Below are 23,150 nucleotides of genomic sequence, written 5' to 3' on the forward strand. Positions count from 1 at the left end.
AAAATGCCTCCAGCCTTGGCTATCACCGGTGTGGAGGCATATAAAGTACGTCAAAGTTGGCGATGTTGTATACAACATCAAAGTACTCTGTTTATTATTTTACAGCATTTATATTAACATACAACAAGACAGGACAGAAACAAAATTTACTGTCGTGGTACTGGTTAATAGGGTTATATGCTATGAATGTGTATTGCTTTTTATGGTTTTCTATGATTTTCTAAAATCTTTTTTATGGTAAGTAATGAAGCAGAGTACATTTTTAAACGCCGCTAGTGACTCAGGTGTGAACAGAAGCTGGTCTCTTACATATGTAAACTTAAATACATGCTTTTTCTATAATAGCTTTGATTAAGATTAAATAAACAGTTGCATGCTCCAGCTGAACACAAGATTAGCTCCTCAGAGATCTGTTCCCTCGTCTTCAGCCTCTTCATTTGGCCCACCTTCAACTCTGGAAACACCAAGGTTATAATATTCAAGCTCAGCATTCTGTTAGCCTGCTGGTTCCTGCCCCCCAGCCTGGATAGACATGGCAGCCTGGAGAGACATGGCAGTAGACATCAGTAAGTTACTGCATCAGTCATACACTGTACACAGTCTAAATACACCACCCAAACCTCTCTTGAGCAAACATGTACGTGCCTTATTGCTGTAATAAATGGCAGATATGCACAATATCAAAGTCAGCAGCAGGCCCGCAAGTCTTGTGAAGAAAACTATTGGAGAGGCTGAAACAGATTCAAAGCAATCACATCAAATCATAGAATATCATGAACAGCCTTCACTTAAAATAAGATGCATTAAATCTCTAATATCACAAAACTGTAGTAGTTTCATATTAGTTTGCAGCTGCCTTACTCATTTTAAATAATTATCTGCAGGTAATTCAAATCAACAGACTGGAATAAAGGTGGTTTTAAGATAACATTAAATATTGCTGATTCTCTTTGTAATAACTTTTTTTTGGTTGAAATATGAAAAGGGACTGTACAAAATATACCTCCTGTAAAAAAGCCATATCAATTGCCTATTTAAGACTTATTCCCTGGGGTACGAGTTAACAACATAACATAACATAAGTATTTTTTCTTTTAAGAAATAACCAATTATTATTAGTTAGGTTTAAAATGTGACCTAGAAACAACTGATTACAAGTTCTCCATGCCATGTTTTTGTCATTTTACATCATTTTTCTGTCTGATTCAGCCGTATGCTTTCCTTTATGTTACCTAAGATACTGAGATGAAGTGGCCGGCTCTCTGAGGAGAATTTCTGAGAGCTAACATAGATGTGATAAACACAGCTGTAGCTCCCTTGGTGGCTATGGTTTGCAGCAGGAAACAGGAAGTAGGCTGTGTGATTTACAGCCTGCTGGGTGTAGCTGTGTTTTGTGCTGGAGGTGGTGAAGGTGAGCTGGAAAGAGCCTCCTGGGTACTGTGGTTTAATGGAGCAGCTGATGGTGAAGTTGGAGAACTCATTAACCACATCGGTGGAGGGAGTGATGGAGATCATCGGCTGGAACAGCAGATCTGTAAAGACAAGGGGAGATAGTTGAAGGAGCAGATCTCCAGTCATTGTCCTATGACTGAGACAAAGACACTGGAACGCTGGGGCAAATAATAACCAATAGCAAGAATGACCAATAATGTCCTGGATAACTTTACAGTGAGTTACACCAAACCTCTGTCAGTTGAGATTACCATCATGTCTGATATCACTGAGAGTGTTACCTGAGCAGCTGATCTCCAGGTAGGTTAAAGAGTGCCAGGGCCTTGTTGATACGTCCTCCCTTAGCACAGATCCAGACTGAACTCTGGAGGAATCGATCCCCCACGCTTGTGTCAGGACAGAAGACTTCATTGCAGCTGAAACGGCTAAACCACATTTCAGTTTTCTACACACTAAAGCTGCTGACTCCAGGTTCACCTCCAAGCCATCCAATGGTTTCCAATCATCATGAAGTTTCATTTCCAGTCTTCCAGCGCAGCGACTGCCTCCACCCACCAACCGGACATTATCAGGCTCTGAGCAGAGACAAGAAAACAACTGAAGTTCAAATTAATTCTGGACCAGGAAAACAATCTTAACTGCAAAAGTCCATTTACTGGCCTTTTAAGAGCTTTTCAGTACATCACATGACCTTCATCAGCAGATAGGGTTTGCCCGATTGTTTACATTTTCAACATAAGCCAGCCATAGAGAGACATGGCTGTGGATGGCCTATCCACCACTATGGTCCAGACTGTAGTATATCAATAACTTTAATGCCTTGAAATTTGGTACAGATATCAATGATGCCCAAAAGATGATTCTTAATGTCTTAGGTGATCCCCTGACATTTGATACAAACATTTATCATCACTTTTCATTTTGTGCCATCAACTGGTCAAAATTTTAGTTTGTCCAAAACCTGCTAATGACATATCAGCCTCAGCTGTACTTTGTATTTAGTGCAAATTAACAGATGTGTTAGCAGTCTAATGTGCTAAACTGAGATAGCGATGTTAAGATAGTAAGACTTCTTTTTCATGTAATGTGATCTTGTGGTGAGCCTATTTTGTCAACTGCTTTTTCCACAGTCAGAAATATGTTTTAAACCTCAGTTTTTAGGCTAACATCAACAAGAAGTCCTTTAGGTGCTTAGGAAAAATGGAAATTTTAAAAGCTACAGTTCCACGACAACTGGGTGACCTCCACCCGCTGATGAACATTATATGATATATACCGTATGCCCAGGGAAGCTTGCTGTGGGAGCCGGATGTGATAAGTTCCACACTGTTGTGATGAGATTTCTTTCCAACACAATAATTACTGACAGTAGTTAAGTAACATTCATTACAAAAGAGCATATCAAAGCTGTAGCGTCTTCTTTACCTGAGCAGTTGAGCCTCACAGGTGAGCAGGTGTTTCTAGTGGACTCGTAGCTTTCACAGTCCAGGAGAGTGGACTCATTTCCTCTGCACTCGAACTCTTTTGTCAACTCAAGAGCGCTCATATTTTCATAGCGTTCCTTCTGGAGTTTTAAAGGGGCCCCGCAGCCAAGCTCTCTACATACCACCTCTGCATCCTGCCAGTCAAAATCACCTTCACAGACTGAGGACCATGACTGTTCAGCTTTGAGCTCCACTCTGCCTGAACACAGAGTGGTTCCATTCACCAGCCTGACAGACTCTGGAGAGGGAGAAAGACAGTTTAAGAGTGCTATGGAAAAACAGTGCTGCAAATAGTAAATACAACTTTGGCTAAAAATGGTAAACAGCTAACCTGGAAATCCAGATGCCCCGCCCCTAGCAAATTCAAATTTGCACTGCACGGTGAGCAGAGCACTTTAAATCGCAAATTGGACCAATCAGATCAGTCTATCTGACAGAGGTGGGCTCTGAACGGGCGTAACATGATGACGACAGCGCTGCGCTGAAAGAGTCTAAAAGTAAACAGCCAAGATGGCAGCTGCCAAAGGACCGCGTCCATTCAATTTAGCTTTGGAAGAAACACTAAGCCAACTACACTTATCTTTTTCCTTGAGAGAGGAACAGAAGACTGCCCTAGAAGCCTTCATTTCCAGGAAGGACATTTTTGCGGTTTTGCCAAGAGGATACGGCAAAAGCATAATATATCAGTTAGCCCCACTATTTGGCAAACAAATGGGGCTTAGTGCAATGAATACGTCACCTTGTTTTTTGCTCTGATTGGCCATCGTGCTATCCAATTGCATGCGGCGGCATTTGAAATACCTCAGTTAGTGCTGCCCCTTGGGTAGGGAGGGTGTATCGGTGAGGGCCAGACTCAAAATTTTTCTAGATTGTATATATATATACATATATATATATATATATATACATATATATATATACAGTACAGGCCAAAAGTTTGGACACACCTTCTCATTCAATGCGTTTTCTTTATTTTCATGACTATTTACATTGTAGATTCTCACTGAAGGCATCAAAACTATGAATGAACACATGTGGAGTTATGTACTTAACAAAAAAAAGGTGAAATAACTGAAAACATGTTTTATATTCTAGTTTCTTCAAAATAGCCACCCTTTGCTCTGATTACTGCTTTGCACACTCTTGGCATTCTCTCCATGAGCTTCAAGAGGTAGTCACCTGAAATGGTTTTCCAACAGTCTTGAAGGAGTTCCCAGAGGTGTTTAGCACTTGTTGGCCCCTTTGCCTTCACTCTGCGGTCCAGCTCACCCCAAACCATCTCGATTGGGTTCAGGTCCGGTGACTGTGGAGGCCAGGTCATCTGCCGCAGCACTCCATCACTCTCCTTCTTGGTCAAATAGCCCTTACACAGCCTGGAGGTGTGTTTGGGGTCATTGTCCTGTTGAAAAATAAATGATCGTCCAACTAAACGCAAACCGGATGGGATGGCATGTCGCTGCAGGATGCTGTGGTAGCCATGCTGGTTCAGTGTGCCTTCAATTTTGAATAAATCCCCAACAGTGTCACCAGCAAAACACCCCCACACCATCACACCTCCTCCTCCATGCTTCACAGTGGGAACCAGGCATGTGGAATCCATCCGTTCACCTTTTCTGCGTCTCACAAAGACACGGTTGGAACCAAAGATCTCAAATTTGGACTCATCAGACCAAAGCACAGATTTCCACTGGTCTAATGTCCATTCCTTGTGTTTCTTGGCCCAAACAAATCTCTTCTGCTTGTTGCCTCTCCTTAGCAGTGGTTTCCTAGCAGCTATTTGACCATGAAGGCCTGATTCGCGCAGTCTCCTCTTAACAGTTGTTCTAGAGATGGGTCTGCTGCTAGAACTCTGTGTGGCATTCATCTGGTCTCTGATCTGAGCTGCTGTTAACTTGCGATTTCTGAGGCTGGTGACTCGGATGAACTTATCCTCAGAAGCAGAGGTGACTCTTGGTCTTCCTTTCCTAGGTCGGTCCTCATGTGTGCCAGTTTCGTTGTAGCGCTTCATGGTTTTTGCGACTCCACTTGGGGACACATTTAAAGTTTTTGCAATTTTCCGGACTGACTGACCTTCATTTCTTAAAGTAATGATGGCCACTCGTTTTTCTTTAGTTAGCTGATTGGTTCTTGCCATAATATGAATTTTAACAGTTGTCCAATAGGGCTGTCGGCTGTGTATTAACCTGACTTCTGCACAACACAACTGATGGTCCCAACCCCATTGATAAAGCAAGAAATTCCACTAATTAACCCTGATAAGGCACACCTGTGAAGTGGAAACCATTTCAGGTGACTACCTCTTGAAGCTCATGAAGAGAATGCCAAGAGTGTGCAAAGCAGTAATCAGAGCAAAGGGTGGCTATTTTGAAGAAACTAGAATATAAAACATGTTTTCAGTTATTTCACCTTTTTTGTTAAGTACATAACTCCACATGTGTTCATTCATAGTTTTGATGCCTTCAGTGAGAATCTACAATGTAAATAGTCATGAAAATAAAGAAAACGCATTGAATGAGAAGGTGTGTCCAAACTTTTGGCCTGTACTGTATATATATATATATGTATATATCACACACACACCATCTCCGCCTGCCCAAAATTGTTATGTATGTTCCTATGCAGATGACACTGTTTTATATGTCACTTGCTGTTCTCTTAATTGGGCCATTGCAAATCCACAGTCTGCTGTTGATACATTTCAGATCTCTTTTTTATCAAACATAAACTTGCTTTAAACTCGGGCCAAACTAAATGTATGCTATTCTCTGCTTTATCTATGAGTATCCAGCCTACTCCATATATCCAAATCCTTCAGGGTTCTGCAATTGAAACTGTTGACTTTTGTAAATATTTGGGACTCTGACTGGATATCAGACTCCATTTTAAGACCCACGTGGAACACCTATTAAGTAAACTTAAAATTGAACTTTTGTATAGAAACAATTTTTTTTTGCTGCTTTTGAAACACCATTTTGCTATAAATTATTATATATGCACTTGAATGTTGTATTAATGCATGCTTCTCCCTCCACTCTGTGCTGCGCTTTCTCATGTGGCAATAATAGATTTCTCATGCATCGTTGCATGTTTTATAAAAGGTGTGATGAACCTCTTTAACCAATATGGGGAAGCACTGTTCTGTATTAAAAAGCTCTTCTGCAAAACTGCCTAGTTACTTCTGCACTATGGTTGCATTTAAACACAGTCTTTACAATGTCAGGTCTCAGGACATGTAACAATAGCTTTACCTCTTGTTCACACCAAACTTGGTAAAACATGGCTTCAAATACGGTGCTACATGAGCTCCAAAAATGTTGCAGTTACATTCTCTTACTCTCTTTGAACATTTTAAAAGGTAGTATTTATGCATTGCAATCACACTTATAATGCTTTTCTTACGTCTAAATATGTATAATGTTCATCTGTCTATGTTTGAATTTTGTACACAGGTCTGTCTTGAAAAAGAGATTGTGATCTCATTGAGACTACCTGTTAAAGCATTAAAAATATTAAACACATAATATAATAAAAATTATGATAATAATGACAACATGATGTTTATTTACTGAATCTTGATTTTTAGAGATACCGTTTTAGGTGGTGTCATTCATGGTGTTACCTGAGCAGGTGATCTCCAAGGCAGTAGAGGAATACTGGGGCTTCACTGGTTCATAGTATTTCAGTGCAGATCCAGACTGAACATGAGAAGCTTTTATTTTCCATACATGTCTTGCTACGTAACTGTTTTTGATTTTTGCTGAAAGAGCAGATCCACAGTTCAACGCTCTACACACTACATCTGCTGTCCTCAGGCTCCAGCCAAACAAAAAGTCATCCACTGGTTTCCAGTCATTGTGGAGATTCATTTGCAGTCCACCAGCACATCGCGTGGCTCCTCCAACCAACCTGATATAAGCAGGTTCTGAAGAAAAAATGAGACTAGAGAGTCATTAACATGAAACATACAGTCACTTTCAGTCACAGAAGATTGAAACATGACTGCTGTTTCTCTTTTATGTTATCTTTCATTTACCTGGGGGATCATTGTCTTCAACCTGAAGACCTGAAGAGGAAAAAAGTCAGAGAATAAACATGTACGTAAAGCATAATTTGACTCACAAGCTGCTGTGGCAAGCACTGTCAGCACTATGGAGGTTTGGGGCTAGTTGTACGCCTAGATATTAGACTCAGCCAAGTGCTGGACCGTGAAGTATCCCACAATTCAGTAGAGCTCCACATTTCAGTAATGCAAAATAATACACAAAGACTTAGACCCTGGGTAAATGATCTTACATTTAAGTAGGGTGGTACTGTTACACTGAGTGTGTTTTAGGAAGCAAAATTGGTCGTGGAGAAAAAAAATCACATAATTTTTCTTAGTCACACATGCTATCAGTCCACGTTAACAGCCAAAATTAATGCAGCCGAGAGATACCGTCTTTATTATTCCAGACATTCTTCTTTCTTGTCAAAACCTGGCACCTACAGTACCCACAATGCAACTTTAATGGCAATAGTTGGGTCAAACATTAGGATGTGTTATGTTAGTACCAGCTAATGTAGCCTTAAACTGCTAGCCTCAAACAGGGATTAGCAGGGAGCTACAGAGGTCTACTAAGCTCACTTCTTCTTACCCCACACCATAGACTGTATATAAAGATGGACAACATGACAGCTTCCCAAAAGTGTAGCTAAAACGTCTCAATTGCCCCCTGGTGGCTGGCCACAGTACAGGTCATAAAGCCCGCCCCCCTCCATGTTGGTGGATGGGATGTGGGCTAACTAAAAAATTGAAGTACCCGACAAATAAATGTTTCCAAAAAATGGTTTCTGTCATTTTGGGTAGTTCTTATCACTCTGCTGTTTGTTCACATGTTCATTTTTCTACTCAGTTTAGTAATTTGATGCTATAAAAAAGGGGTTTCACATCAGGATTGACAGCTGTGTGTGCAAATTGGTGCTATTCACGATTGGGTTGTACAGGTGTGAGAGTGGGAACTTGATAGCGTAGCTTCACATCCTGATCGCTACTGCAAAGACTAGTTCTGGATGAAGTCACCAGGCAGTGCCCCTATCCAGGATATTTTGGCTTCAGACATGACCTCAAGCCCTTTTAGATTCTGATCTCAATTTCAGAGCTTATTCTAATTCATTAACCAAATCTGCATTTTATCATTTACACAATATAGCTAAGGTACAACCTCTAATGAGCCAGCAAGATACTGAGAAGCTCGTTCAAGCTTTTGTTTCCCGTTGTCTTGATTACTGTAATGCCTTGAACATTGGCCTACCTAAAACTGCAATTGCAAATTACAGACCATTCAGAACGCTGCTGCCAGGGTTTTAACAAGGACTAAAAAAAGAGACCATATAACTCCCGTTTTATGTAAACTACACTGGCTCCCAGTATCTTATAGAATTGATTTTCTTTCATTTCAGCATTCAGCATCCACACGCATTATCTGCAAGAAATGCTTTTTCTAGTTTGTCATAACTCCCCGTAAAACCACAAATGGTCTTTTTTTTTTAAAATTTCTGTATGTGTTTTGATTAAACAAACAGGAAACAACTTGTTATCAGTGAGCTTTATCTGTGCTAGCAGTCAAATGTTTGAACTCATTTCCTCTAGACTTGAAACACAGGCATCTTTGCCAAGGCTAAGGTTTGATCAAGGCTAACAATGTGGCTACTTCAAGAAAGTATGTGGTCTATTATTTCATAAAACATTATACACACACATCTAACTTAAATCACCTAAAAAAAAAAATGCCTCACCCCAGCCCTAATCCTGACCCTAATCTACTTTTAACCTTAACCCTAAATCCTCAAATCTTAACCCTCACCCTCCTCAGTTCTCCATAATTCCAACTGAACTGCTGCTTCTCCCAGCTATTACACACATCCATCATCAAAGAATAACAGTCCTACCAGAGTTCCAGAGCAACACCAACACCGTTCAAGGTTTCTTGTGATCTCTTCGGACATCCACATAACATATTAAAAGTAAACTATTATATACTTGGTGGATCAAGGTAAATTCAGGGCTCAAAATGTGGGGCCATTATGTCATAGCATCAGACTAAAAGTGTGTATCCTGCATATCCTTTTTCTGAACATGATATTTTCATATAATCAATGTCTAAACATTTGTTTTTTAGGATGTTCTTTCACATATAACCATCAGATATGACCTGTTCTGAATGTGTATGTGCAATTGGGGGTACCCTGACCCCAAAATGACCTTTTTTTCTCCGGCATGATGTTAAAAAGACCTCAGGCCATTAAAAAACACAAAAACAGGAACACAGAAGTCATAATATATAAAACAACAAATAACAAACAGATAGACAATAAACAGACAATAATTATCATTCAGTTTTCTGCACATACAGATTTGTTTGTCCATAAAAACCATGATGCATATCAGCACTTAGCCTGAGCCCTTAAATGAGACCAAGCTTGAAACATGCCTTATTTGTTGAAATATCATATAGATATAAAGAGTTTTTCATGATACTAGAATTTGCCACCTTGGGTGGTACCAGTTAGTGAAATTCTTACCTAGGCCCATGATCTGGACCCATTAAACACGATCACCACCAATTTCTCATAATGTTTTCAAGCATAACAAATAGCAAACAAATAAGTTTCCACTATTGCACCATATGTGTATCCTGTCCCATCCTAAGACGTGGATGTCTTTCACAAAGCACAGCGTTTCATATTGCTTTTACAATTTTTTAAATTTAAATAAATTGTTTTAAGTGAACTAAAAAACAGATGATGACAATAAGAGTAAAGATGCTGATATAATAGTTCAATAGAATAGTTGCTAATAGAACTAGTCAGCTCACACACACACTGTATCTCCACGTCAACCCAACCTTTCACCTCTCTGCACTAGAGTCCCCTACATAACTCTCAAACTTACCACGAACGATAACGCTATAGATACTTAATATATGCAGAATAATTTATACCAAGTTTAGATGCGCCCACAGGAGCAGTGTGGCACAAACTTAAGTGGAAAATTTGGCAAAAAAAATAAAAAAAAATAAAAAATTGGATGTTGGGTAGTATTACCCCAAACACAGATACAATACATCAGAATACCCTCCTAAAAGTGTTTTTGAAAAGATTGACCCCAAAAACTTAAGAAAAGACACCAAATATGTTGAATAAGTGTACATAGATCCTCCAATATTAACATAGTTTCACCCAGACCATGAAACTGTGAAATGTTGGAACTTGTACCTTGAAAAAAATAATGTTCCACTAAATCTGTGAAGGTACACTTTCAGTATATGACGCACTAACTAGGTATCGGGACAAATAAAAACTATGAAACACTACTACTGCAATTTCTCCTAGGTTGGGCCCATTTTTGAGTATAATTGACTGTACTATAAACCTCAAAGTCTTAACCCTCAAACCCTCACCCTTATAAAATCTTCTCATCTCCCAAAATTCCAACTGAACTACTTCTTCTCCCAGCTATTACACACATCCAACATTAAAGAACACAGCCCTGGGACGTCGGTGGCTTAGTGGTAGAGCAGGCGCCCCATGTACAAGGCTGTTGCCGCAGCGGCCCGGGTTTGAATCCAGCCTGTGGCCCTCTGCTGCATGTCTCTCTCTCTCTCCCCCTTTCACACTTGTCTGTCCTATCAAATAAAGGCTAAAAATGCCCAAAAAATATCTTAAAAAAAAAGAACACAGCCCTACCAGAGCTCCAGAGCAACACCAACACCATTAATATGTGTAACATGTCCAGAGCGTTCGCTGTGTCAGCCAGTCTGTCTTTCTCACCTTGATGGCTGTTTCTGGTTCTTTCTCATCGTTATATTTGACACATCAGCTTCCCCCTGCTAGTCATATGCACTGATCTTATCTTTTATGTCCTCAGACAGGCTCCTGCAGTTTATCTGTAACGTCACCTCACTTTTTACAGCTCTCACTCCAGTTCAGTGCCGATCTGTCGCACTGTCATCTAAATTCACTGATGCGCTGCTGGATAATCGTATGACATCCAAACAAGCCACTTTTAATCATGTCACATATTCATCTTAAACCTCCATTTCTGCCAGCAGCGTATGGGCTGCGTGTCAGATTTATTACTGCAAAATGGGCTACCAAGAACTTTTATTTACATAGTGATTTTTAGATACTTAAATACATGACAAATCAAAAGTTCAAAACTTGCTTTATATCTTAATCTCAGTGTGTTTGTCACCATGGATTACAGACCAGTCAAATGTCATGTGATTGTTATTTCTCCTCTTCTTGGCTTTATCACTAATTTGGGTGGTATGGTGCTACAGTGGTTAGCACTGTCGCCTCACAGCAAGAGGGTTCCTGGTTCAAACCCAGGGTGGCAGAGCCCTTCTGTGCAGTGTTTGCATGCTCTCCCCGTGTCAGCCTGGGTTTTCTCCAGGTACTCCAGCTTCCTCCCACAGTCCAAAGACATGCAGGTTGACCGGTGACTCTAAATTGCCCGTAGGTGTGAATGTGAGTGTGAATGGTTGTCTGTCTCTATGTGTCAGCCCTGTGATAGTCTGGCGACCTGTCCGTGGATTGAAAGTTAAAGGCAAACAACAGTTTTAGAGTTATTAACACCAGGCTCCATAAAGTAAGCAAAACCTTTATGTTCATGCAAATGTTTGTGGATGCGGAGTGATGCTTGTCTTGGTTCCTGCTATAGGTAACATCAGTGATTTGATGAACATGACAGTTTGTCAAATACAACTCTGCAGTTGTGCAGTGATGCTGATTACTGCTTTTTGGTATTTGGGTTACCATAGGGCTATCAATTATACTGATGTGGTTACTGGCTTACCATCATTATCACATACTGCTACTGCTTCTGCTCAAGGACAGACAGGTGACCACAACCAGTGTGCAGATACACAAGCAGCCGGACACCTCAAGGAACCAACTTATGCTCATAAAATACAATTTCTACACTTTGTGTTTCTGCTGTACATTTTCATATGTACACTGTACAGCTGCAGAGATGTAATGTATTTCTCTAATGCTCCAGTGGCCGCTGGTTACAATTCATTTCAGAATGGAATTTAGTTTTTGACAGTTTTACACTGATGTTATTAGGTAACACAAATCATTTTGCAGCTACCCTGCAACCATAATGTAACTTGATTCCAGCTTTGTCTTTAGAGTGTGCTGACTTTTATGTTCACCTTTTAACGTTCCCTGAATGCACAGGAGCAGAAGTGGAAGGACACAGAATGCAAATGTTTTTTAGAGATGACTTGATGTGATTTATAATTATTTACTGGCCGTATTTTTATTCCGAATCAGAAACACCTGAACCACCAAGATTACAAGCATGGCAGAATGTAGACAACATTTGTACATCAGTGTATCTTTAACAACAATAAATATTCAACATGACATGTGACCCACTTTCACTATTTAATACATTCAGGTCCAGAAGGTTTCTTTCTAAACACATTAGACATGTAAAAAGATATTCGTTGAAAACGTGTGAAAAGACTGGGAACCATGACGTACCGTATTGTGGAGTTAGACTGTTTTTCACCATTTTTGTGTTCGGGATTTTTCAGGTGGGACTGAAATCATGGCTCAATGATGCACAGCAGCCATCCTTAACATAAACCCCTACCCACTAAATAAAAATTACCATTAGAGCGCATAACATCGGGTGTGTGTGACTGACAAGTTTGCTACATTTTGCAAGCTTAGCGTGTTCAATCTTATTAATACATAAACAAACAACTCTGTTAAATGCCACAATCACATAAACACTAGCAAAATAACATCACTATCGTGTACCCCTCTTCTTTCAGACTGTATCAGCTATCCAGCCCATGGGTGTGTGCTTTGTGCTAACATTAGCTGCTACATAAAAGGCTGTCACTGCGTGGTTGCTCGTTCTTTGGCAGGGAGTTGTACAGGACAGTACTACTGGGTTAGTTGCTGACAACAATCTGCTCCATGCACAGCGGCTGGTTCGTCATTTCAGGTCCTTCAGCTGACATGCCCAAGAGTGTCAGAGCAGAGTAAACTGCATATTTTTTCACAACTTTGCAACCTAATTTTATATACTTGGTGATTTTTTTGATCATTCAGATTTGGCTGGGTAGTGGGCACATTTTTCTGTGTTGTGACAAACTTAAAACTTGTTATTTATTTTTTGCTTCACCCGCACTTTAAAACCATTTGGGGAGTGTGCATTTAATGTTTCTATGTGATGACATAAACCCTGTACACATATTACCTCTAAAAAAGCATACCAAGCAAATGCATCTTGAAGTTTCTGTTGACTCTTCATTGTTGCTCTAGAATTGCATCAACGCACTGTCAGAGGCATACAGTCGTATGTTCCACAGAGTGTAATAAATTAGGAAACATAAAATAAATACTGTACCTGAGCTGTAACATTATTTCAAATGTTCACTTCCTGCTATATTGTTTGCTACTGTCAGATTGCACATGATTAGAAGTGAGGGGTATGTCAGAGCTCACAGAAGGTACCAGGCTGTGAAACCAGCAAGGATGGCCACCCAGGCGGCCAAAGCCACCTGACAGGGTGGATGTCTGAGAAGTGTCATGGCTAACTGGCAGGCGTAGACGGGATTTCCACTTGCAGCTGTGGAGAAGAGGAAATGGAGGGGGTGACAGATAAAGAGCAGTCAAAAAAAAACCAAACAAATAAAACAAAGAGGCCAGACGAAGCAGGAAGATTGTCATCACCAACATGTAATTTCATGGATTTCAACCTCTTCAGTGTTGTTATAATATGGTGAATGTAGCTACTACACATGCTCAATTACAGGTGCAAAATTCAACAATTTTAAAGACTGTATGCTTCTTTCAGACTGAAAACCTTCAAATAATGTCTTACCCATTTTTGCTGCATAGTAGGGGCACTTGTTGATATCACCTCCTTCCATGATCTCTGCATGACTGTGTCCAAGTCCTGTATCTTGGAATTCTTCTTTGATGGTCTTCCCAATCTCTTCGAGCTCTGTAAATACCTGTTCTCAGAAGAAAAGTGCATTTCTGTTATATCATCTTTACCCCCAAGCATGAACTCTTTGTGTCAACTTCTTTATGCGTTTCTCAATTGTGATGATTTATTGTGAATATCTGTTGTCAGAACTCTCCCTGGCTATCTTCCCTGCTGTCCTCACCATCATGTTAAAGCCAAAGGCCCGGTTGGACTCATCTACAATCTTCTCTTTGGTCTCAGCGTCCAGTTCCAGCTCACTCATCCTGCTTCGGTAAAGCTGCTTGAAGCCCTTGTGACTGTGGATGCTCTCAAACTGGTAGAAGTTGAGACCCTCACCTGTCGAGGGGAGCTTCAGAGCCCTCTGGGCCACTTTCTTGAGGATCTGTCCACCTGAGAGGTCACCCATGTAGCGGGTGTAGGAGTGGGCCACCAGCAGCACCGGGTCCTTCTGTCCCACCTCGTGGATGCGGTCCACGTAAGGCTTAGTGCCTGCAGAGAGGCTGATCTGTGAGAAAGAATGGGCTATTAAAAATCAGAGGGAGTTGCAGTTGTGTCACAAAATTTGCTGTCATGTCTGATGTGATCACGGACATCTGCAGACAGAAGTTTGCCTTGATTCTCATCCATTTTATCATATTATCAGTAAAAAATAAAGAGAAAGAAATCTAATGCTCTATAACTGTGATCAAATTCAGATTTTTGTGACAGAAAAACTGTTTTTACAGTAATAAGATAATCATGCAACACACTTCATTTTATAATTACAACAAAATCAGTGTTTGAATTGGGTGAAAACATCACCTGGGTCCGAATTTTAAGTCACATTAGTTCATTTCTGAATTTCAGATACCATGTGATTCCTACTCCAGGAAAGGCCAGCTTAGTCTGAAGCTGCTCCTCCTTGTAACCTTTATGTGCTGAGACTGCCATGCAGCCTGTGTGTGCTCTCTGCTGACCTGGCTCTCCCATTCCTCTCCATAGAAGTACTCAAGGTCCCGTGCCAAGGCCTCACGCCGGTGCAGCTCTGCGGGGAAATAGATTGGGGCGATGTCAGGATGGTCTTTGTTCTTCTCAATCTCCTCCTCCATGGCTGAGTAGACAAAGTACAGAGCTGCTGTACCTCTCTGAGAACAGAAGCAGAGAGAGCGACAAAGTGAGATAGTAGGACAGACACATAGATAAAATGGTAACCACAGTATCTGATATAACATTTTCGGCTTGTAAATCAATTTGATGAATGATGACATGACATACTGCAAATTTCTATTCAATATAGTTCCTGGTCAAGTGTCAGAGATGGAAAGGAAAGGTTTGGTCAAAGAGCAAAATGCAAGACACTCTAGACGACAACCTTAAACAGCTCCCGCTTGATGCGGCCACGGAGGAAATCTTTAACGAACTGGCAGTTCTCCGCTCTGTCGTGGGACTCCTTGGTCCCCTCGGCTAACATCTCAGACAGGTCGGTGGGGCTTGGAGGAACAGAGGAGGGCAGAGGAAGAGGGGGCAGACATGAATGCTTGAGCCATTTGGCTGTTGTTTTTAAATCATTTCCACAATTTGCCAACGTGGTTTCCCTCCATACCTGAGCACTTCCTCATCGTCTTCCACAACAATTCTTGCACCACCATTCGTCACACCATTGGATCTGGGCTCAGATGTCACCTTGGTTTCCATCTTGCTTGTTAAGAAAGCAGGAGAGGGACAGTGATACAGGCTATCAATTGAATATAATGCAAAAGAGATGTTTGTGATGTTTCACTAAAACAGTGGAGAGGAAAAGCTGGAAATTACCATCAAAAGACAGCTTAAGATAAATACCTTTTGCTTTATAACACGTCAATATTGTGTAAATTACCTCTGATAAATCCACCAGTCCCTATATAAGTATGGGCTTTACAAAGCTCCCCATGGAGATACTGTGCAAGTGTAAGTTTAGGACCATTATTGTGACACCACAATGCATTATAATTCGTTAGTTGGTCAAACACATTATGGTGGCAGGACTTAGTCGTTCTAAAACATTAGTTTAATAACATTAGTATATCGCTTTTTAAGTATTATTGTCAAAATAAGTCGAAGCTAAGACATGACATTCCCGCGGACAGTTACAAAACGGACACAACACGTCTTCGGTATTATGCAAGTAGCAACAGTTACAAACTGGTTTCTTTACACAATATAGACTTTAAAATTGGTTTTCTGTCTCTGTAACCACAACCACATACTATGTTTTATAACCGTATATTCAGAAAATGAGACAAAACGTAGGATTACCTTGTTAAAACTTGGCTTTCACAACACCACGCAAAACAGCTAGAGGACACAATGTGAAGGGGGCGCGGTGTCTGTGAGGTAAGCCAATCAGAACTTTCGCACAGCGGGAAAGCACGCTGATTGGTTAGAGCTACAGGTTTTTACACCAATCAGATTTCTCACCACAGATAGAGGCAGGCACGTGTTTATGATAAATATGATTAAAGCAGTGTTGTGGGAAATGAAGTTTGCACCATTTGAGTGTCAAACAAACGGTATTATATGTATTTTAGAGCTGTGTTGGCTATTTACGATTTAATAAAAGCTCTTTTAAGTATTTGCTCATATCATGGCCACTGTGTCACTTTGTGCTGCATGCTTCATGTGCAAATTACCTGCATTTTTTTTTGTTTTTCAAGATATTTATTTTCTTACAATGCAAAAATGTAATTTCTTTCTGTCAGAGATCATGGCATTAAGGCTGTCAATCATACTTAGTTTTTTATTCATCTTGTTTTTCTCAGTAGTTCATCCAGATCCTTTAAGTCACTGAAATAAAGTGCTGCTTTTATGAAATTCTACCTGCAGACTGACTCTTCGTTGTCCATACTTGCATTTACAGATCTGCATGGAGCTCATTTTCCCCACACTGTATTGTGGTATGTTTATTTGACCGCCAGGTGTCACTAGACTCCATACAATGTACCACAAAAACGTATCAAATCCTCAATTTATTTAGCAGCTGAGCTCAGGTCATTAGTGCAGATGGAGGAGTGGGCTGTTGGCTTATTTTATAAGCTGCACCGGTGATTATTATCTAGGCAGTACCTATTGTATTGCCCCCTTTGCCCTACATATGAATATTATGTTGTGTAATAATATATAACTTCACCCAGTCTGTAAGTGTTAACCCTCATAATCATTTGCCACTCATTATATCATTACATTCTCTGCTTCTCAGTCCCTCTTCTGCATGACTGCACGGATGCAAAGATGCAAAAATAAACACACGTCCTGCTCTGGCACCAAAATGCATAGGAACTGTATGTACGTGTCATATTTTGAATAGTCTGTCTTCCTATGTTCTGCTGTTTACATAACTGTGCTCTGCTATCTATCGACACATCGACTGCAATGTCCAGCAGATAGGGACTGAGCTGGATGTTATTGTGTGGTGCAGTCACACCCTAGATAAAGAACACCCTCGGTTCACCTATGGACTCCCAAAAGAACACTTGAGAACATGAACAAAGGAACAAAGGTCCTGGATTGGAGTTTTTTCCTCTGCAAAACCTCCGTGTATTGAAAGGGATTCTGGCAGCCCAGAGGGCTTCTTTCATGTCTTGTAGGGCCCTGGAGAGCCCTGCTCTGCTGTAGGAAAACCCCACTTCTACTTGTTGCTGTCCAGCTCCAAACCGCTCCAACTACAGACCCACCTCTGTTTGTTTTTGTCATTGTTAATAACCGAGACGAGCTTCCTATGATCAACAATATTGCATTGACCTCGACTCCATCCAGCCCGAGTGATTTTGCTTTTATATTCAATACAATTTCCTGTGTTTATGAAGATTTTGGCTGCTTTTCTCTGACTCATTAGTCATTAACAATATATAGGAAGGCGCATGCAGTTTTTTAGAACTGATGTGTAATACTCTTAAGTATGCCTGACCGCCTGTGTTTTCCCAAAGTGGCATTTATCACAGTGCAACTTGGATACCATCATGTTTGTATCCGTCCCTGTAAGTGCTAAACTAAGGCCATGGCTCCCTGGGGTTTACATGACGCTGCTATGATCCACTGTCCAGCCGTGCCAGATCGTAGTAATCACACATTTATCACGCGGGCACTTTGTTCCCTTTCATTGTTTACCACATTCCAGATTGTTTTTGGCACAATATTTTGGATCTTTATTACACAAAAGGGAAACCCTCCTGTCGGTGAAGGATTTCCTCTTGCTTTCAATAATCAAAAGGCTCATGCTAAAATAATCCAGAGTTGGATTCATTTCGACCTTGTTCAAGTTTTAGGTCAGTGCGCTTTTTAAAGACTATTTGGGAATGGTAAAAAACAGTGTGGGCCTTTGATATTTTGTGATTTTGTTTTTGTTATGTGACATTATTTTGTGGTGTTTGACCTTGACTCATTGGACAAAACTGTACTTTAGTCCTTGACATTCTACATGGCTCATTTCCTCACTGACTAATATGGACTAACAATATGTTTTATTCATAGTGTTAAAATGTGCATAAAGTCATGATAGACTTATTTCATTTACATCCTTGCTTAGTTTGACACAACTTACATGATATAAAAAAAATACACCATAGCCTATATTAGCATGATTTAATTGTCTTTTTGTAAAACACACTTGTTTGCTTGCTTGCTGAGCGTTAATAAGAGGGTTGATAGCACTCTCATGTCTGTGTACTAAGTGTAGAGCTAAAGCTAAATTAGCTTAGTTTAGCATAAAGAGTGGAAGCAGAAACAGCTAGTCTGGCTCTGTCCAAAGTTAAAAAATATGCTTGCCAACAACACTTAATAAACATGTTGTTCCTTGTTTGTTTAACCTGTACACAAACAGAAACCTAAAAATCACAATTAGTGGTTTTACTAGCCTGCTCTTAATCTCAGGGTGTCAATTACTGACACTTTGTCACATCCCTCAGCATGTGGTATCTACGCCAAAGTCACCCTTTAACGTCTTTATGAGACGCACTGGGCTTCAACTAACACCACTGCAATCCCATCAGTGGTAATATTTGACAATGAGAGCAACTGATGTGGTATAAAGAGTGATAAAGTCTGTGTAGGGTGGGAGGGAAAGCAGGTGGGTGGGTCAAAGAAAGCTGGACTTATCCACCGGACCACATTTCAAACCAAAAGTCAGTGTTGTTTTAATGTGACGTTACACAATTGATGCGCAGTCGTGATGCACTGATGTCACTTGTGATGTATTTATGTTACCATAGATAACAAATGTACATATTTGTATTTTTAAGATTGTTTTTTGGGGGGTATTTTGCCTTTAATTGATAGGACAGCTAAGCATGAAGGAGAGAGAGAGAGAGAGAGAGAGAGAGAGAGAGAGAGAGAGTGACATGCAAGAAGAGGCTGCAGGCTGGAGTTAAACCCGGGCTGCTGCGGGCAAGGACGAGGCCTTTGTACATGGGGCGCCTGCTCTATCCACTAAGCTGCCGACGCCCCAAGTGTATTTATTTTAACCAAAAACGTGATCATTTTTCTTGACCCAAGTAGTTTTGTTGCCTAAACCTAACTGCAACTATTCCAAACATGAGCCACCAGGTACAATGTGTTTCAGCTGTGCATCACATCAATATGCTAAGGGTTGCTCTGCGCTATGAGACGCCAAGGGGCGTGACGAAGTGTCGGTATTTGACGACCTGGGAATGAGAATGGGTTGGGTTTTATAGGGAGTCACTGCACCAGCTACAGCTCAACAATAAATGGTTACAACACACACCTCTCCATAAAATCACAATGTGTCGTTTTTACATTTCTGTTTATTAGAGATGAAAAGAAACAAGAAACAAAGTGTAAGTAAAATTAAGATGCTAATAGGTGTATTTTGGAATGGAGAGAGCCAGATAGTTGTCACGTGTTGCTCCCTAGCCTTATGCTGAGCTAACCTTATTGTACTAGCACTACCTTCTGCATTAACTCACAGACAAGTGGTATCAATCTTTTTCATGTAACTTGCATGTGTATTTCCCAGATGTTGTACTCTACCTTTATTGAAGGTGTTAGATGGAGGGCTGTGCTGAAAATGACACTGCAAATGTTGTACTGATTTTTCAAAGACAAGAGAGGTCACGGACAAGTATTGTAATACTTGTAATAAAGTAAGAAATTATTAGTTTTGTCTTAACAATTTTCTGCCATGCACTTTATTTACAACTGAGAAAGTCCACCTTTTTTTAAAAAAACATATTTCCAATTGATCACATGAATTGCTCATAACATTAACAGCTCATCAGAATAGATCATATTTTATGAAGTTGCTGAAGGACATCGTTGGTCTCTCTGCATCTGCTGATTGAAATACTCATTCATTTTGCTTTCTCATTCTATGCAGGACTTTTTTGCATAGCATGAACAGGAGCAGCCGAAAGTAACATGTGAGATGAATGACTTCAGATAAAAGTTTAATATCTGAGAATCCCACAAGAATAAAAACATTAAAGTGCCACATTTATCTAACAAGAGTGCAAGGAGCAGATTTGTTTTCTCACCTCCTGCAGGATACAACACTATCAGTTTGCCATAGACTGGCAGCTACCGGCCATACTCTCCTGATTTATAGCCGTACAAAATGAGCAGCTTTGCGTCTGGTGGGTTTCGAGGGTGAGGGCCTGGACCCTGGTACCATAAATCCTGGTGGCTGTGGTGGCCTGCAGAGAGTGTGCTTAACCCTGCATCAGTTTTATAATTAGAAACACACCTCCCTGTGTTTGCCTGCAGGAAACAGCCCGGGCCTCCGTGTGTGTGCGAGGCTGCGGGCTAACAAAGAGAGGAAAGTGGACACATGGGGCAGGCATGCGATTTGATCACAGTCTGGTATTTGAGTGCTGCGATCACCTCGTTAGAATGTGCAGGTGGATGGCAGGGCAGGATGGAGACAACCTATGAGACGACGTAATGAGACAAGGGAAACGAATAGTCATGCTTTTACTGTATGTTTCGATTAGACATCACTGAACTGTGGGGTTATGCTACAGACAAAGCTGTGCAGGTTGACTCAGTCTTGAAGCATTGTGACTTAACTGTAGCACGCATATACAGTTAATCTGAAAAGGAGTGTGCTGTTTTGAACACAACTGTGAAACTTGCATGGAACAATTTAGTGTTGTTATCAGTGTACAGAACATTGCATTAAAAAACATTTTATTAAAGCTAAACAGAATTTTAAATATAGAGTTGTTTAGTGGTGTACCCTTGAGTCATGATAAGAGCAGACGCTCTTTTTCTGTTTTTTCATCCCAGAAAGTTTTAGTTATGAGGATGATACTCTGCTGAGCTCTGTGATGTAGCAAATAGCTTTTTCACCCCCCAGCAATCACTGATCTCCTTTATCTCTGTTATCCCCGATGTCTCCGAGGAAATCTGAAACACATGGAGATGGAGCGAACCTTAAGTCTGATTAGAAAACTAATGTATTAGTGATGGGAAATCCTATTTTGTGAGTGAAAAGTCATATTTGGTTGAAAGCCACAAAAGACAGGAAATCCAACCAATCCCTGCTAACACAAAATACACCCGGCTCTTTTTTTATAGGGCGCTTTGAAAAGAGCAGCTGTGTAACAGTTGTACTCACAAATGTGCAAGTTGCTTAGAGTCAATGTGCACAAATTGGACTATGAAAAACAAACTGTATGTCTCTTTGACAGCTAGACTGAGGCAAAAATTTGAAAACTTAAACATGTTTATTTGCAGGGTAGAATCAAGAATTCTACTGAATCACTAAGTCTAAAATGTCAATGTTTGAAGACCATACAGATAAACCAAACCAAAACAAAAAACATATAGTATTTTTTCAAATAGCAAAAAATTCATACATTCATGGATTTCTGAATGAGCCCACCTGGCACAGGCTCAGGGGCCCAAAGTGTCAGGGGGCCCCCTGGTCTTAACCTGCGAAATGTCACTCAAATTAACACGTACTGACCAGAAAGAGGCTCAAGACCCCACAAAGAGACACAAAAATGCAACAAAGAGATGCCAAGGGACCATAAAGAGACACAAAATAACTACAAAAAGGAGAAAAACAACCACAGAGACACAAAATGACTACAAATTGAGACACAAACTTGCCACAAAGAGGCAAAACAAATACAAAGAGACACAAAATTGGCTCAGAGGCACAAAGTAACCAAAAGAAAGACACAAAATTACTACAAAGAGACACAAAATTACTAAAAAAAGACACAAAATTACTTCAAAGTGACATAAAATAACTACAGAATGGACAAAACAACACAGAATGAGACACAAAATTACCAAAAAATGACACAAAATTACCATGAAGCGACATAAAAAGATAAAAGATGACCATAAAAAGATGCACAATGACTAAAAAGAGACGCAAAACAATAACAACAACAAAAACTAAACAAACAAAAAAGACATAAAACCACCACAAAGCGTGCATGTCTTGCTCCTGTGTGAGGTGGTGGGGCCTTTTGCATGTTTGTGCCCAGGGGCCTATTTACTCAGAATCCGCCCCTGCATACATCCCCGCAAAATCATAAAAACCTTGGCTATTTGATCACTGATATAACAGACAACTTAAATGAAACACTTACTACCTAAAAAAGCTACAAGGAATTTGTGCACAAGCAAACAGATCCAGCATCCATCAGACATCTTACACTATGTTTCTCATTTCTGCCTCTCCGCAAAGAAACATGGCAGACAATGGATGTCATCATGTGACTTGTGTTTCTTTCCTACGCCAGCAATAATATACTAACCATTCTGCAGAGCTGATGAAAAGTGAGAAGGGAAGGATTTTTTCTTCTAAAGGACAGGATGAAGGAGTAGTGGAAGACGTGCTCTGTAAGCCCCACTAGCTTGGGAAGCCATGTTCTTGGACAGGCTTCACGCCATCTTCTGTTTCATCAATTGTTTTTACGGAGCGTCGAGTCCCACCACCCTGGCAGTGCAGGCCAAGGCCAGACAAAGATCTCACTAGTGGGATGTTTTTGAAAACAAAAAGAGTTAGGGATTCACTGCTTCACTCTATGTTTTCTTCTCCAGTAGCAGTGGAGGGGACATGTTGTGGAGTAACACAGGGTGAGGTTGAGAGAATCTGACAATAGACAATGGATAATCCGCACCACAACATCCATTGTGTGCAGGGGTGAAATGTCTCCTGGTGTGATTCGTGGAGTCCAAATATTCCCTCCTTTGAATCAAACCCAAATTTTCTTTTCCTTTTTTGTTTCAGCATT

At 40.4% G+C, this 23,150-nt stretch overlaps 2 protein-coding genes across 2 annotated transcripts; both read right to left on the reverse strand.

The window, feature by feature from the left end:
- Window positions 1–219: 219 nt before the first annotated feature.
- Window positions 220–10,763, reverse strand: LOC125886256 (deleted in malignant brain tumors 1 protein-like). Its single transcript, XM_049572312.1, has 8 exons — window positions 10,746–10,763; window positions 6,970–6,999; window positions 6,556–6,858; window positions 2,878–3,174; window positions 1,734–2,027; window positions 1,233–1,532; window positions 646–731; window positions 220–540 (listed from the first exon to the last, which is right to left on the reverse strand). The coding sequence occupies exons 3-8, from the start codon at window positions 6,800–6,802 to the stop codon at window positions 496–498; spliced, it is 1,269 nt and encodes a 422-aa protein (XP_049428269.1). The 5' UTR covers window positions 6,803–6,858; window positions 6,970–6,999; window positions 10,746–10,763; the 3' UTR covers window positions 220–495.
- On the reverse strand, window positions 9,734–16,263 carry hmox2a (heme oxygenase 2a). Its single transcript, XM_049572313.1, has 7 exons — window positions 16,204–16,263; window positions 15,512–15,603; window positions 15,281–15,398; window positions 14,886–15,053; window positions 14,111–14,434; window positions 13,822–13,954; window positions 9,734–13,566 (listed from the first exon to the last, which is right to left on the reverse strand). Exons 2-7 carry the CDS (start codon window positions 15,601–15,603, stop codon window positions 13,439–13,441), a joined length of 963 nt encoding a protein of 320 aa, XP_049428270.1. The 5' UTR covers window positions 16,204–16,263; the 3' UTR covers window positions 9,734–13,438.
- Between the last annotated feature and the right edge of the window lie 6,887 nt (window positions 16,264–23,150).

This window comes from Epinephelus fuscoguttatus, linkage group LG3 (genome assembly GCF_011397635.1).
Source record: "Epinephelus fuscoguttatus linkage group LG3, E.fuscoguttatus.final_Chr_v1".
NCBI classification, from domain to species: Eukaryota; Metazoa; Chordata; class Actinopteri; order Perciformes; family Serranidae; genus Epinephelus; species Epinephelus fuscoguttatus.